Here is a 15,334-nt window from a genome sequence, read left to right as displayed (position 1 = left end):
TTTCATGTGGTTTATTTTTTCTGTATATTACCTCATGAAATTTAATTGAACTGAATGAGGGGAGAAATATCACAAAGTGTAAAATTCTTTCCATCCTAATTTGCTTTGACCATATCCCCATGGAAGATGTCTTCTGTGGCATTTTTGTGTATGTGTCATAAATATTTGGTTGGAGACAAATTTAATGAAAGTACATAGATCATATACTCAGTATATGGTTGTCTGCCATAGCAATGGTCTAAATAATATGAAATGAAAAATAAACTCTGAAAATCAAGGACTCTTAAGGAAGTCTGGGAACAATATTAATAGTGTTCTTTTTCTAAGTACATTCTATATGTCCTTTGTTTTTTTGTTTTTCAGTAAGTGTGGATCTTGTTAGATTGTGGAGATAAATGTCTAGAGTTATATTTTTCTTAGCTATTACTGTTGTTTTAATATTTCTGTATTTCAACTGTTGAACAATGTTTTTCAGGTAAATGGTGTTAAAATGGTTGATGAGCCAATGGAAGAGGGAGAAGCAGATTCTTGCCAGGTAAGTATTCATGTTAATTTATTAAGCAACAGTTTTGTCATATAAGGAAAATGAATAATAAGAAAAGAAGAAAATTTTTGTCATTTGAAGACACTCAGATAAGTTGGTAATAGGAAACAAATTTTTTAATTAAAATTTTTATTTATTTGAAAGGCGGAGTGACAGAGAGAGGGGGAGAGATAGAGAGAAAATTTTCCATCCACTGGTCCACTCTCCTGAATGGCTGCAACAGCTGGGGCTGGGTCAGGCTGAAGCCAGGAGCTAGGAACTCTATCCTGGTCCCTCACATGTTTGACACAGGTGCAAGTATTTGGGACATTCTCCAATGCCTTCCCAGGCTCATTAGCACTGAGCTGTACCAGAAGCAGAGCAGCTGGGACTCAAACTGGTACTTTATTATGGGATTTGGGCAATGTAAGTAGAAGCTTACCACAATGCTGACCCTCAAACCCAGTTATTAATAAATCAGCTACAATCCAAAATATAGGACAGGTTTTCCTGTAAGAAATTCTTATGCATGAAGTTTTTAAAATAGCTTTATTGAGATAAAAATTACAAAATTTACCCATCTCAGTGTAATAAATAAAATATTTCACTTAGTTATTAGATTACTTAAATACAGAATCCACTGGATGTATGTAAATAAGGTTTTCTTCAACTTCTGGGTAGAAATGGGATCAAATTTGGAAACACTGAGCTACATAAACTTATTTTTTTTAATTTTTATTTTTTTCATTTATTAAACATTTATTTAATGAATATAAATTTCCAAAGTACAGCTTATGGATTACAATGGCTTCCACCCTCCCATAACTTCCCTCCCACCTGCAACCCTCCCCTTTCCCGCTCCCTCTCCCCTTCCATTCACATCAAGATTCATTTTCAATTCTCTTTATATACAGAAGATCAGTTTAGTATATATTAAGTAGAGATTTCAACAGTTTGCCCCCATATAGCAACACAAAGTGAAAAAAATACTGTTGGAGTACTAGTTATAGCATTAAATAACAGTGTACAGCACATTAAAGACAGAGATCCTACATAATATTTTTTTAAAATTAATTAATTTTCTATGCCATTTCCAATTTAACACCAGGTTTTTTTTTTTCATTTCCAATTATCTTTATATACAGAAGATCGATTCTGTATATAATTAGTAAAGATTTCATCAGTTTGCACCCACACAGAAACACAAAGTGTAAAATACTGTTTCAGTACTAGTTATAGCATCACTACACATTAGAAAACACATTAAGGACAGATCACACATGGGATGTAAGTACACAGTGACTCCTGTTGCTGACTTAACAATTTGACACTCTTGTTTATGGCGTCAGTAATCTCCCTAGGCTCTAGTCATGAGTTGCCAAGGCTATGGAAGCCTTTAGATTTCGCTGACTTTGGTCTTATTCCAATAGGGTCATAGTCAAAGTGGAAGTTCTCTCCTCCCTTCAGAGAAAGGTACCTCCTTCTTTGATGGCCCCGTTCTTTCCACTGGGATCTCACTCGCTGAGATCTTTCATTTAGGTCTTCTTTTTTTTTTTCTTTTCCATGGGGTCTTGGCTTTCCATGCCTACAATACTCTCATGGGCTCTTCAGGCAGATCCGAATGGCTTAAGGGCTGATTCTGAGGCCAGAGTGTTGTTTAGGACATCTGCCATTCTATGAGTCTGCTGTGTATCCCGCTTCCCATGTTGGATCCTTCTCTCCCTTTTTGATTCTATCAGTTAGTATTAGCAGATACTTGTCTTGTTTGTGTGATCCCTTTGACTCTTAGACCTATCAGAGTCATCATTTGTGAGCTGAAATTGATCACTTGGACTAGTGAGATGGCATTGGTACATGCTACCTTGATGGGATTGTGTTGGAATCCCCTGGTACATTTCTAACTCCACCATTTGGGGCAAGTCCGATTGAGCATGTCCCAAATTGTACATCTCCTCCCTCTCTTCTTCCACTCTTATATTTAACAGGGATCACTTTTCAGTTAAAATTTAAACACCTAAGAATAATTGTGTGTTATTTACAGAGTTCAACCACTAGTACTAGAACAACAACAACAACAACAACAACAAATACTAAAAAGGATAAACTATTACATTGTACATCTAGAGTCAGGACAAGAGCTGATCAAGTCATTGTTTCTTATAGTGTCCATTTCACTTAACAGGTTTCCCCTTTGGTGCTCAGTTGTCGCCGATCAGGGAAAACAAATGATATTTGTCTCTTTGGGACTGGCTTAATTCACTCAGATTCCTCCATCTTGTTGCAAATGACGGGGTTTCATTGTTTCTTACTGCTGTATAGTATTCTATGGAGTACACGTCCCATAATTTCTTTATCCAGTCTACTGTTGATGGGCATTTGGGTTGGTTCCAGGTCTTAGCTATTGTGAATTGAACTGCAATAAACATTACGTTGCAGATGGCTTTTTTATTTGCCAAATTAATTTCCTTTGGGTAAATTCCAAGGAATGGGATGGCTGGGTTATATGGTAGGGTTATATTCAAGTTTCTGAGGAATCTCCAGACTGACTTCCATAGTGGCTTAACCAGTTTGCATTCCCCCCAACAGTGGGTTAGTGTCCCTGTTTCCCCACATCCTCTCCAGCATCTATTGTTGGTAGATTTCTGAATGTGAGCCATTCTCACTGGGGTGAGGTGAAACCTCATTGTGGTTTTGATTTGCATTTCTCTGATTGCTAGTGATCTTGTACATTTTTTCATGTGTCTGTTGGCCGTTTGGATTTCCTCTTTCGAAAAATGTCTATTAAGGTCCTTGGCCCATTTCTTAAGTGGGTTGTTTGTTCTATTGTTGTGGATTTTCTTTATTTCTTTGTAGATTCTGGTTATCAACCCTTTATCTGTAGTATAGTTTGCAAATATTTTTTCCCATTCTGTCGGTTGCCTCTTCACTTTCCTGACTGTTTCTTTTGAAGTACAGAAACTTCTCAATTTGATGCAATCCCAAATGTTAATTTTGGTTTTGACTGCCTGTGCTTCTGGGTTCTTTCCAAGAAGTCTTTGCCTGTACCTATATCTTGCAGGGTTTCTCCAATGCTCTCTACTAATGTGATGGTTTCGGGTCCTAGATTTAAGTCTTTAATCCATATTGAGTGAATTTTTGTGTAAGGTGAAAGGTAGGGGTCTTGCTTCAAGCTTCTGCATGTGGAAGTCCAATTTTCCCAGCACCATTTATTGAATAGACTGTCCTTATTCCAGGGATTAGTTTTGGATCTTTGATCAAATATAAGTTGGCTGTAGATGTTTGGATTGATTTCTGGTGTTTCTATTCTGTTCCATTGGTCTATCCATCTGTTTCTGTACCAGTACCATGCTGTTTTGATAACAACTGCCCTATAGTATGACCTGAAATCTGGTATTGTGATGCCTCCAGCTTTGTTTTTGTTGTACAAGATTGCTTTGGCTACCTGAGGTCTTCTATGTCCCCATATGAATTTCAGCATCATTTTTTCCAGATCTGAGAAGAATGTCTTCGGTATCTTGATTGGTATTGCATTGAGTGTATAAATTGCTTTTGGGAGAATAGACATTTTGATGATATTGATTCTTCCAATCCATGAGCATGGAACATTTCTCCATGTTTTGGTATCCTCTTCTATTTCTTTCTGTAAGGTTTTGTAGTTTTCATCGTAGAGATCTTTAACGTCCTTGGTTAAGTTTATTCCAAGGTATTTGATTGTTTTTGTAGCTATTGTGAATGGGATTTATCTTAGAAGTTCTTCCTCAGCCGTGGCATTGCCTGGGTATACAAAGGCTGTTGATTTTTGTGCATTGATTTTATATCCTGCCACTTTGCCAAACTCTTTGATGAGTTCCAGCAGTCTCTTAGTAGAGTTCTTTGGGTCCCCTAAATAAAGAATCATAACATCTGCAAAGAGGGATAGTTTGAGTTCTTCCTTCCCAATTTGTATCCCTTGAATTTCTTTTTCTTGCCTAATAGCTCTGGCTAAAACTTCCAGAACTATATTGAATAGCAGTGGTGAGAGTGGGCATCCCTGTCTGGTACCAGATCTCAGCGGAAATGCTTCCAACTTGTCCCCATTCAATAGGATGTTGGCCGTGGGTTTTTCATATATTGCTTTAATTGTATTGAGGAATGTTCCTTCCATACCCAGTTTGCTTAGAGTTTTCATCATGAAAGGTTGTTGTATTTTATTCAATGGTTTCTCTGCGTTTATTGAGAGAATCATATGGTTTTTCTTCTTCAGTCTGTTAATGTAGTGTATCATGTTGATTGTTTTGCGAACGTTGAACCATCCCTGCATACCAGGGATAAATCCCACTTGGTCTGGGTGGATGATCTTTCTGATGTGTTGTTGCATTCTATTGGCCAGAGTTTTATTGAGTATTTTTGCATCTATGTTCATCAGGGATATTGGTCTGTAATTGTCTTTCAATGCTGCATCTTTTTCCGGTTTAGGAATTAAGGTGATGCTGGCTTCATAGAAAGAATTTGGGAGGATTCCCTCTTTTTCAATTGTTTTGAATAGTTTGAGAAGAATTGGAGTTAGTTCTTCTCTAAATGTCTGGTAGAACTCAGCAGTGAATCCATCTGGTCCTGGGCTTTTCTTTGTTGGGAGGGCCTTTATTACTGTTTCAATTTCTGTGTCAGTTATGGGTCTATTTAGGTTTTCTATGTCTTCCTGGCTCAATTTAGGTAGGTTGTATGTGTCCAAGAATCTGTCCATTTCTGATAGATTTCCCTGTTTGCTGACATACAAGTCCTTGTAGTAATTTCTAATGATTCTTTTTATTTCTGTGGTGTCTGTTGTTACGTTTCCCTTTTCATCTCTGATCCTATTGATTTGGGTCTTTTCTCTTCTTTTTTAGTTAGTTGGGCCAATGGGGTGTCAATTTTGTTTATTTTTTCAAAAAACCAGCTCCTTGTTTGGCTGATTTTTTGTAATGTTTTTTTGGATTCAATCCTGTTGATTTCTTCTTTGATTTTAATTATTTCTCTTCTCCTACTGGGTTTGGGTTTGGTTTGCTGCAGATTTTCTAGATCCTTGAGATGACTTGAAAGCTCATCTATTTGGTGCCTCTCCAATTTCTTGATGTAGGCAGGCACCTATTGATATAAACTTTCCTCTTAACACTGCTTTTTTTTTTTATCCCATAGGTTTTGGTATGTTGTGCTATTATCCTCATTTACTTCCAGAAAATTTTTATTTTCTCTTAATTTCTTCTATGACCCATTGTTCATTCAGGAGCATGTTGTTTAATCTCCATGTGTTTGCACATGCTCTAGGGATTCCCGAGTTGCTAATTTCCAATTTCATTCCTTTGTGGTCTGAGAAGCTGCATGGTATGATTCTAATTCTTTTGAATTTGCTGAGACTTGCTTTATGGCCTAGTATGTGGTCAATCCTAGAGAAGGTTCCGTGTACTGCTGAGAAGAATGTAAATGCTTTATGTGTAGGATGCAAAGTTCTGTAGATATCTGTTAGATGCATTTGGGCTATAGTGTCATTTAAATCTACTGTCTCCTTGTTGATCTTCTGTCCTGTTGATCTGTCTATCTCTGAGAGTGGAGTATTGAAGTCTCCCAGAACTATTGTATTGGTGTCTAAGTCTCCCTTTAAGTCCCTTAACAAGTCTTTTAAATAAGCTGGTGCCCTGTAATTAGGTGCATATACATTGATAATCGTTATATCTTCCTGTTGAATGAATCCCTTAATCATTATATAGTGCCCCTCTTTGTCTCTTCTAATAGTTTTTGTGGTAAAGTTTATGTTGTCCGATATTAAAATGACTACGCCCGCTCTTTTTTCATTTCTGTTGGCATGGTATATCTTTTTCCAGCCTTTCACTTTCAGTCTGTATGTATCATTGTTGGAAAGATGAGTTTCTTGTAAGCAGCAAAAAGGTGGGTTTTGTTCCTTAACCCAATCAGCCATTCGGTGTCTTTTAACTGGACAGTTCAGGCCATTAACATTCAATGTGAGTATTGAGAAGGAGTAACTTTGCCCTGTTATTTGCCAAAGATATTTTCTAATATATGGTTTGAGATTCCTGTGATCTTTTGCTGTGAGGTTTCCTTCCTTTACCTTCTTTCATATTGGTGACCGTGTTTCTGTGTTTCTGTGTGTAACACATCTTTGAGCATCTTTTGCAGGGCTGGGCGAGTGGTGACAAATTCTTTCAATTTCTGTTTGCTGTGAAAGGTCTTTATTTCACCTTCATTCAGAAATGAGAGCTTTGCAGGATATAATATTCTGGGCTGGCAGTTTTTCTCTCTTAGTACCTGGGCTATGTCTCGCCATTCTCTCCTAGCTTGTAGGGTTTCTGATGAGAAGTCAGCTGGGAGTCTAATTGGAGATCCTCTGAGAGTAATCTGGCATTTCTCTCTTGCACATTTTAGGATCTTTTCTTTATGTTTTACTGTGGTGAGTTTGATTACAACATGTCGTGTTGAGGATCTCTTTTGGTCATGTTTATTAGGGGTTCTATGAGCTTCCTGTACTAGGATGTCTCTGTCCTGCTTCAAACCTGGGAAATTTTCTGCTAGTATCTCACTAAAAAGGCCTTCTAATCCTTTCTCCCTCTCCATGCCTTCAGGAACTCCTAGAACCCGAATGTTGGTTTTTTTAAGAGTATCCTGTAGATTACTGACAGTATTTTTTAGATTTCTGATTTCTTCTTCTTTTCTTTGATTTGACTGTTTCCTTTCCTGTTCTCTGTCTTCTACGTCCGATATTCTGTCTTCTGCTTCGCTCATTCTGTTTTTAAGGCTCTCTAATGTGTTTGTCATTTGATCTATTGAGTTCTTCATTTCATTTTGGTTTCTTGTCACTATCACAGTTTCATGTTCTACTAGTTGTTTTATTTCATTTTGATTCCTCCGTAATATTTCATTTTCACGGGAGAGATTTTCTATCTTGTCCATTAAGGATTTCTGTAGTTCAAGAATTTGTTTCTGAGAACTTCTTAATGTTCTTATCAATTTTTTCAGACCCGCTTCTTGCATTTCCTCTATCTCTTCATTTTCATAATCTTGAATTGGGGTGTCTTGTTCATTTGGGGGCATCATAGTGTCTTCCTTGCTCTTGTTACCTCGGTTTCTACGTTTGTTGTTTGGCATGTTGGAGATAATTTATGGTTTTTTTTTTTTTTTTTTTTTTTTTTGCTGTGGTGTTTTTTTTCTCGTTATACTATGCCTGTAAGTGGGCTGTCTGCTTTGATGGATCCTTAGAGGCTGTGATGGGTGTGGCCAGATAGCTCTGTTTGATTCTTCAGGTTTAAGGTTGTGCAAAAAGTGACTCACCCAGATTGTTCTCTCCCTTGCTCCTTGCTCGATCTCTCTCTCTCTCTCTCTCTCTTTTTTTTTTTTTGACTCAGTTGGGAAGTAATTCTGCACAGCTGAGTGGTATTGAGGGTAGTTGAAATATTCGTTTGATCTACCCGTGGGACCACACAACGAGTTTATGCAGCCCTCAATGTGTTCTCAAGTTTCACCACAGTCTCAAGGTTACTGAGTTTGTGTACTCGGTGAGTTCGCTCGCCTCCAGTCAGATTTTCTCAGTCACAGATAGTTAGCTTCACCTGTTTTCACTAGATTCTAACCTCCTGTTATTTCTCCCGACCAGAGTCAAGTTTTACTGACTGGCTACTCTGGGTTGCCGCTTTACATATGTTAAATGGCGCCTGCTGTTTGTTTTGCTCGGCTTTGTTAGGTGAGTGGAAAGAGAGGCTAGTGTCCGTGCTGGTTCCCCTGATTTATTCGTGTTTTTTTTTTTTCTCTCCTCCAGTCAGCCTGATGATTTTTGCCCAGTGTGGCCTCAGGCCTCTGCCTTTCCCCGCCAATGTCTCGTGTTTCTGAGGTTTTTGTCTTACCTCCCGTTCCTGCGCCGATGAGATTCTGCGGCTCGACTCCCGCGGCTGGGCTTCCACGTGGTGGGCTCCCTGTAGGTCTTCTATGTCACATCCACTAGATCTGGAAGCGTTTCCTCTGCAGATTTTCTTGAGTCTTTTCCTGAGGCTACAGTAATTCCACTTTTATTAAACTAAATTTTCCCAGACTATAAGTGCACGTCCTTACTATCCACCATCTTGGCTCGGCCCCCCCATAAACTTATATACATAGGGTGGTTGTCAAATGTTTACATTTTAGTTTTTTTTTTTTTTTGGACATGCAGAGTGGACAATGAGAGAGAGAGAGAGAGAGGTCTTCCTTTTCCATTGGTTCACCCCCCAATGGCCGCTACAGCGGCGTGCTACGGCCAGTGCACCACGCCGATCCAAAGCCAGGAACCAGGTGCTTCTCCTGGTCTCCCATGTGTGTGCAGGGCCCAAAGACTTGGGCTATCCTCCACTGCCTTCCGGGGCCACAGCGGAGAGCTGGACTGGAAGAGGAGCAACTGGGACAGAATCCGGCACCCTGACCCGGACTAGAACCCGGGGTGCCGGTGCCGCAGGCGGAGGATTAGCCTATTGAGCCGCGATGCCAGCCTACATTTTAGTTTTAATAGAAAGTAAAGTTTCTAGTGGGATGATAGTAGAAATATATCGTGATATATGCTGATGTGATTTACTTTAAGCATGAATTTCAGTGCCTAGAAGTGGAGTCTGAAGTTTTAGAGAATAAAGGACCTAGGTAACTTTCAGGGATTTGATTTGGTTTGTGGCCTAGGTTATGTGGATTTAACACCATGCACTTTTAGTGTATGATGGGTAAGATATTTACCATGTATTAGTATACTATATGGATGATAAGAAAGCATTTGTGTGTGTGTGTGTATTTAAATATATTGGGTCAGGCATTGCGGTACAGTGGGTTATGCCATCATTTAGGACACCTGCATGCCATGTTGAGTGCCTGGGATTGAGTATTAGCTCTGCTTTGGATCTAGTTTCCTGTGAATCAATGTCCTGGGAGTTAGTGGATAGTGGCTCAAGTGCTTGGGTCTTTGCTACCCATGTGGGAGACTTGGGTGGAGTTCAAGGCTCTTGGCTTCAGCCTGGCTGTTGGTGGGCATTTAGGGAGTAAACCAGTAGATGGAAGATCTTTGTGTGTTTCTCTGTCACTCTGCTTTTCAAATAAAAAAAGTAATTACATTTGAAAATATTTTTATATGAGAGGTCTTCACAAACTTCATGGAAAATACATATTATGAAAAAAATTATGCAAGGATTTCAATTTTTTTTCACCAAAATAAACCATTAATTCTATTTTCCACAAACTTCTGAAGTATTATTGTATGTAAGAATTTTTCTTATTGTGATTGTTTTTTTCATTGTTATGTTGGCACCTGTGTATTTTTTTGTGATTGGCTTTTTAGTTTTTTTTAAAGTATGGTAGGATTGTAGAGACTGCTCTATTATGTAGAGATCTTATAGTGTTGTTTAAATTTGATCTTTAGATATGCCTATGTGGCCTGGTGCTATTTTGTGATTGATTTAGAATGCCAATATATCCTTCATTATTCTTACTTTGGATTTTCATGGTCATTTGATCTCTTTTCTTTAGTTAAAACAAGACAGATGAAACAAAAAGGTTTTAGACATCATATACTTGTATATCCAGCATGACTAGCAAAGCTGGATGATAGGCAGTCTAATCTTAAAGATTTATTGATTTATTTGAAAGGTAGAGTGGCAGAGAGAGGGGCACATACACACACACACACACACTGATCTATCGTATGTTTTCTTGTCTACTCCTCAAATGACTGCAGCAGCTAGATCTGGAGCAGGCTGGAACAGGGATCCAGGGACTCTCCATCCTGGTCTACCACATGGGTGACAGGGGTCTAAGCACTTGAGACAATTTCCGTTGCCTTCCAAGGTGCAATAGCAGGTAGCTGGATTTGAAGCAGAACAGCCAGGACTGCAGCTGGCACCCCCATATGGCATGACACAATGCCCACCCTTATAGTTGCTATACTTTTTACTATGTCTAGATTTGTTTTGAAACATTGTTCCATTTCTCAAGATGACCTTCACATTTGGTATTTATTAAGTAACAATTCCCTGATAAAAGATATCTGATACCCTGTTTCACCACCTAATCCTCTACTCTTGGTAACAATGTCAAAACTAAAAGAAGTATGATATTCTTCTTTAGTAGATGGCTAACATGAGTTTCTTTCTTACATGTTGTCAAAATAAGCATAGTTGTCTTATATTCGATAGTTGATGATTTCACTTATGTTTACTTTTGAAGCATGTATAGAGTGGCCAGAATTGTAGCACAGTGGATTAAGTTCCAGCTTATGATATTGGCTTTCCAAATGAGTGCTGGTTGGAGTCCTGGCTGCTCCACTTCTGATCCAGCTCCCTGCTAATGGACCTGGAAAAGCAGCAGAATATGGTCCAAGTACTTGGGCCCATGTCACCTACGTGGGAGACCTGGATGAAGTTCCTGACTCTTGGTTTCATCCTGGCCCAACCCTGGTTGTTGCCATCAACTTGGAGAGTGAATCTATGGATCCTCTCTACGCTGGGTCTCCCTCTCTCTTTGATGCTTTGCTTTTCAAATAAATAAAGAAATAAGTAAATTAATTAATTAATTTAAAATATCTCATATAGAGTATTATTTATTGAAGTCAAATATGTATTTAAAAATATTTATTTTTATTTGAAAGAGAGACTGACAGACACAGAAAGAATTTTCTCTTCCACTGCTTCACTCCCAAAATAACCACAATAGCTGAGGATTGGCCAGACTGAAGCTAGGACCTGGGACCTCAATTCAGGTCTCCCACATGGATGACGGAGAATTAAGTACTTGAGCCCTCACCTGCTGCCTCCTAGGGTGCACATTAGCATGAACTTGGAATCAGACACAGAGCTGGGGCTTCAATCCAGGCACTCCAATATGGGATGCAGGTGGCCCCTTTGGCATCTTAGCCTCTGTGCCAAATGCCTGGCCTGGAAATACATATTTTTAATGCTTATAATATATTAGGAATTTCAAAGATGATTTAGTTTACAATTCTATTCTTCATTGATTTCATAACACAAGGTTAACAATATGTTTAGTCATTAAATTGATTTATATTTTTATTACCCAGAAACACAAATGTTGTATTCAACTGAAAATTTATATTCAATAAAGCACTATTGATTTCCTGATATTTTAAGCCCTTAAATGTCTAATTAGAAATATCATTCTTGATATAGGTCTCTTATAATAATTCTTTGTTTTTAAAGATTTATTTATTTATTTGAAATGCAAAGTTACAGAGAGACAGAGGCAGAGAAAGAGAGAGATCTTCCATCTGCTGGTTCACTCCTCAAATGGCTGCAATGGCCGGAGCTGGGCCGATCCGAAGCCAGGAGCCGGGAGCTTCTTCCAGGTTTCCACGCGGGTGCAGGGGCCCAAGGACTTGGGCCATCTTCTACTGCTTTCCCAGGCCATAGCAGAGAGCTGGATCAGAGGTGGAGCAGCTGGTACCTGAACCGGCACCCATATGGGATGCCGACACTGCAGTCAGTGGCTTTACCCACTGCGCCACAGCGCTGGCCCCAAGAATTCTTTTGTTGTTGTTGTTGTTGTTGTTTTATTTTTTTGACAGGCAAAGCTAGACAGTGAGAGAGACAGAGAGAAAGGTCTTCCTTCTGTTGGTTCACTCCCCAAATGGCTGCTGTGTCTGGTGCGCTGCGCCGATCTGCAGCCAGGAGCCAGGTGCTTCCTCCTGGTCTCCCATGTGGGTACAGGGCCCAAAGACTTGGGCCATCCTCCACTGCCTTCCCAGGCCATAGCAGAGAGCTGGACTGGAAGAGGAGCAGCCGGGACAGAATCTGGCACTCCAACCGGGACTAGAACCTGGGGTTCCAGCACCGCAGGCGGAGGATTAGCCTAGTGAGCCACGGTGCCGACCAAGAATTCTTTTAAAACTACTTTTTCACAGTGCATTTTACTTTGTTAAACTCATGTGGAAACTTACATAGGGAGTATTTTAAGCTAGATATCCCTTCTGGTATGTCAGATTTTTACTTCCTGTATTAGTTTTTTTTACTGTGATGAATAGTTAAACTTGTTTTGCTTCAATATTTTTCTTTCCTTAAAATGCTGTTGTGTACTTCTGCTTTTATTCCTTTTCCTTTTTAAAAAATTTGAAGCCGTTGTACTATAGATATGTAAAACTCTCAGATGAATAATTTTTTGTCTAAACACTATTGTATGGCCACTACATGGTACATTTATGCTGCACTATGAAATATGCAAAGATAAATATTGTAAGTTCAGTACATCAATTTTTATGGATATTCTGTGGTTTTCAAAGTTTTCCATTATAATAGATCTGAGATAGAAAAAGAAGCTATTACCATTTTTGGTGGGAGAACTAAGGAGCTGATCCTAATAAATAGAATCAAACAACCCAAGTGGGAACTAGTTTGCCACCCTTCTTCGGTTTTTAGTCATCAATAAAAAACTTTGCAAACCTAAATATTCTGCAATTCCCTTTCAGTTTGTACATTATTTTGATGTGTTTAATTCACTATGGTGACTTTATATTGTTTATTTTGACATATTATTACTGTTAGCCCTCTCTCAAATTATACTGATAATTGACTTGGTTTTTAGTAATCTTGGATTACTACATGAGAAGTGCATATCAAGATGCTCTTCCAGGTCTCTGCAATTTATTTTAACAAATCCATAACCAAATGATTCTTGGAATTTCAGAATGATCTTTCCACCAAACTGGCCTGGCTATTCTCAAATAAGACAAATGTTGAACAGATGGATGTTGCATTATTACATAAAACCCAAGAAATTTGGGCTTTAAAAATCCCTCTTCTGTTGTTTTGACTTGTTTTGTGGAAGATGGTCCCAACAGTCCTGTGAAACTTGTAATTATAGTATATTGCTAATAAATTGTCATCAGCTCTTTCTCTTTCCGGTTAATAATGTTTTCCTTCTGACCAAATCAGTTGTCAAATGAATACAGCTCTAGTGTATTTGCCAGTTCATTAGAATGTTTTTCCAATGTTACAGCATTGTTGGCCTCTTGAATTAAGGAAAAAATAATCACAGAGTCAGACATTTAGCTTTGTGGTTAAGATGCTGGTTAAGATTTTTGCATCACACATCATATATTTGGGTTTTATACGTCTTTTTAGCTCCTGAATCTAGCTTCCTGCTAATGCAGACCCTGGGAGACAGTGATAGTGGCTTAAGTGGATTGACTTCCTGGCTTTCACCCAGCCCAGTCCCAGCCAGTGCAGGCATTTGGGAAATGAACTGGCTGGCTCTCTCTCTGTTTCTGTTTTTCTGGCTCTCAGTTTGTTTGTTTATAAGTAGGTGATCACAAATTACAGAGATCAGAACATAATATTTTGGGTGTGATTGAGCCTTCATAGTTTTCATATTGATCATTGATTACTTTGAGGTTGTAAACAAAGTATAAAACAAAACAAAAACTTATAGTCATCCTTGCCTCACATTTATCATTTGATGTAGAAAGAATAGTTGTCCCTATTAAATCTTCTCTTGATAGTAGCAACTTTCTTTTCATAAATCACCTAATGTTGGTTACTATGGCTACCCTGACCAGTTAGTACTAATCGGGTGGCTTAGACAACAGAAATTTATTTCCTCACGATTTTGGAGTCTGTTAAGTCTGGCATCAAGATGCCAGCAGAGTTGTTTTTCTGAGATCTCCCTCTGTAGCTTGTAGATATCTCTCTCCTCCTTGTGCCTTCTCATGATGTTTCCTGTGTGTGTATGTGCCATTAGCTTCTTTATAAGGACACCTTATAAGGATACCTATCATTTTTGATTAGGACCCACCCATGTGACCTCATTTTATGTTAATTACCACTTTAAAGGACCTATCCCCAAATACAGTCATAATCTGAGGTACTGTTAGGATTTTGTCATATCAGTTGTGAGGCAATGTGATTTAAAGTGTATTTTTCTAAAAAAAAGTTTATTTTGAAAAGGGGGAATTGAGAGCAAGGGAGAAGGAGAGAGAACCTATCCTCTATTTCGCTCTCCATTTGCCTGCATTTGCTGGTCCAGGCTGGGCTAGGCTGGTCTGGGCACAAATTAGAAGTCTGAAATTCAGTACAGATCTCCCACATGGGTGGTAGAGACCTAACCTCTTGAGTCATCACTGTTTTCCAGGGTGTGCATTGGCAGAAAGCTGGATTTGGGATCAGAGCCAAGTATTGAACCTAGGCACTCTGATATGGAATGGTGTCCCAAGCAGCAGCCGAACAGCTGCCCTACTTACATTTTTTTGTTTCTTTAATGATAAAATTATTTTGACAAAGTTCTCTATCTTTATGTTCACATTTTATCTCTGTATTGCCAACATATAGCACAGTATCTGATATGGAGTATGTGCTTAATGAATGTGATTGATTAGTTGCAGAAGTGAACAATTAAAGAGTGAATATAGGGGAAAATAAGGTGACATATCACAATTTTATTGAATCATCATAAGGAAGTTTTTTTGAGTTACTCTTAGGAAAATACAAATGGATCACTGATAAGTACATTAACACCTGTTTAAATCTAGATTGTTGCTACTCTCAGGTTTTTGGAATGGTACAGCACCTGATGAAAGTGAGGTAGAGGGAGGTGGCAAGGCTTGAGATGACTGAAACACATTTTAATAGTAGACATCACTAAACATAGTCCTGGTAAGTCTGAGAAATGTTAGGCAATGGACAAGAATGGGGTAGGGAGCAGAGGAAATACAAAAGCCCAGTATTGGAAATGATGACACAGGAGAGTATCAAATACTTTGACAATAAAAAAGAGCAAGTGACATACAAATGTTAAGCACCTCTGTAGCAAGCTGTGCACACACACACATCTCTC

General features: G+C 38.7%; 1 protein-coding gene across 4 annotated transcripts in view; it reads left to right on the top strand.

The window, feature by feature from the left end:
• RPS6KA6 (ribosomal protein S6 kinase A6) overlaps positions 1–15,334 on the top strand; it is a 152,429-nt gene that overhangs the window by 31,350 nt on the left and 105,745 nt on the right. For all 4 annotated transcript variants that reach the window (XM_062183246.1, XM_062183244.1, XM_062183243.1 and 1 more), the window contains one exon: positions 476–535. In XM_062183246.1, coding sequence (XP_062039230.1) covers positions 491–535 — 45 coding nt within the window. In that variant the 5' untranslated portion in view covers positions 476–490. The remainder of the gene's footprint in view (positions 1–475; positions 536–15,334) is intronic.

The sequence above is a fragment of the Lepus europaeus genome, chromosome X (assembly GCF_033115175.1).
Source record: "Lepus europaeus isolate LE1 chromosome X, mLepTim1.pri, whole genome shotgun sequence".
In the NCBI taxonomy this organism is placed as follows: Eukaryota; Metazoa; Chordata; class Mammalia; order Lagomorpha; family Leporidae; genus Lepus; species Lepus europaeus.
This window is presented reverse-complemented; position numbering and strand designations above follow the sequence as displayed.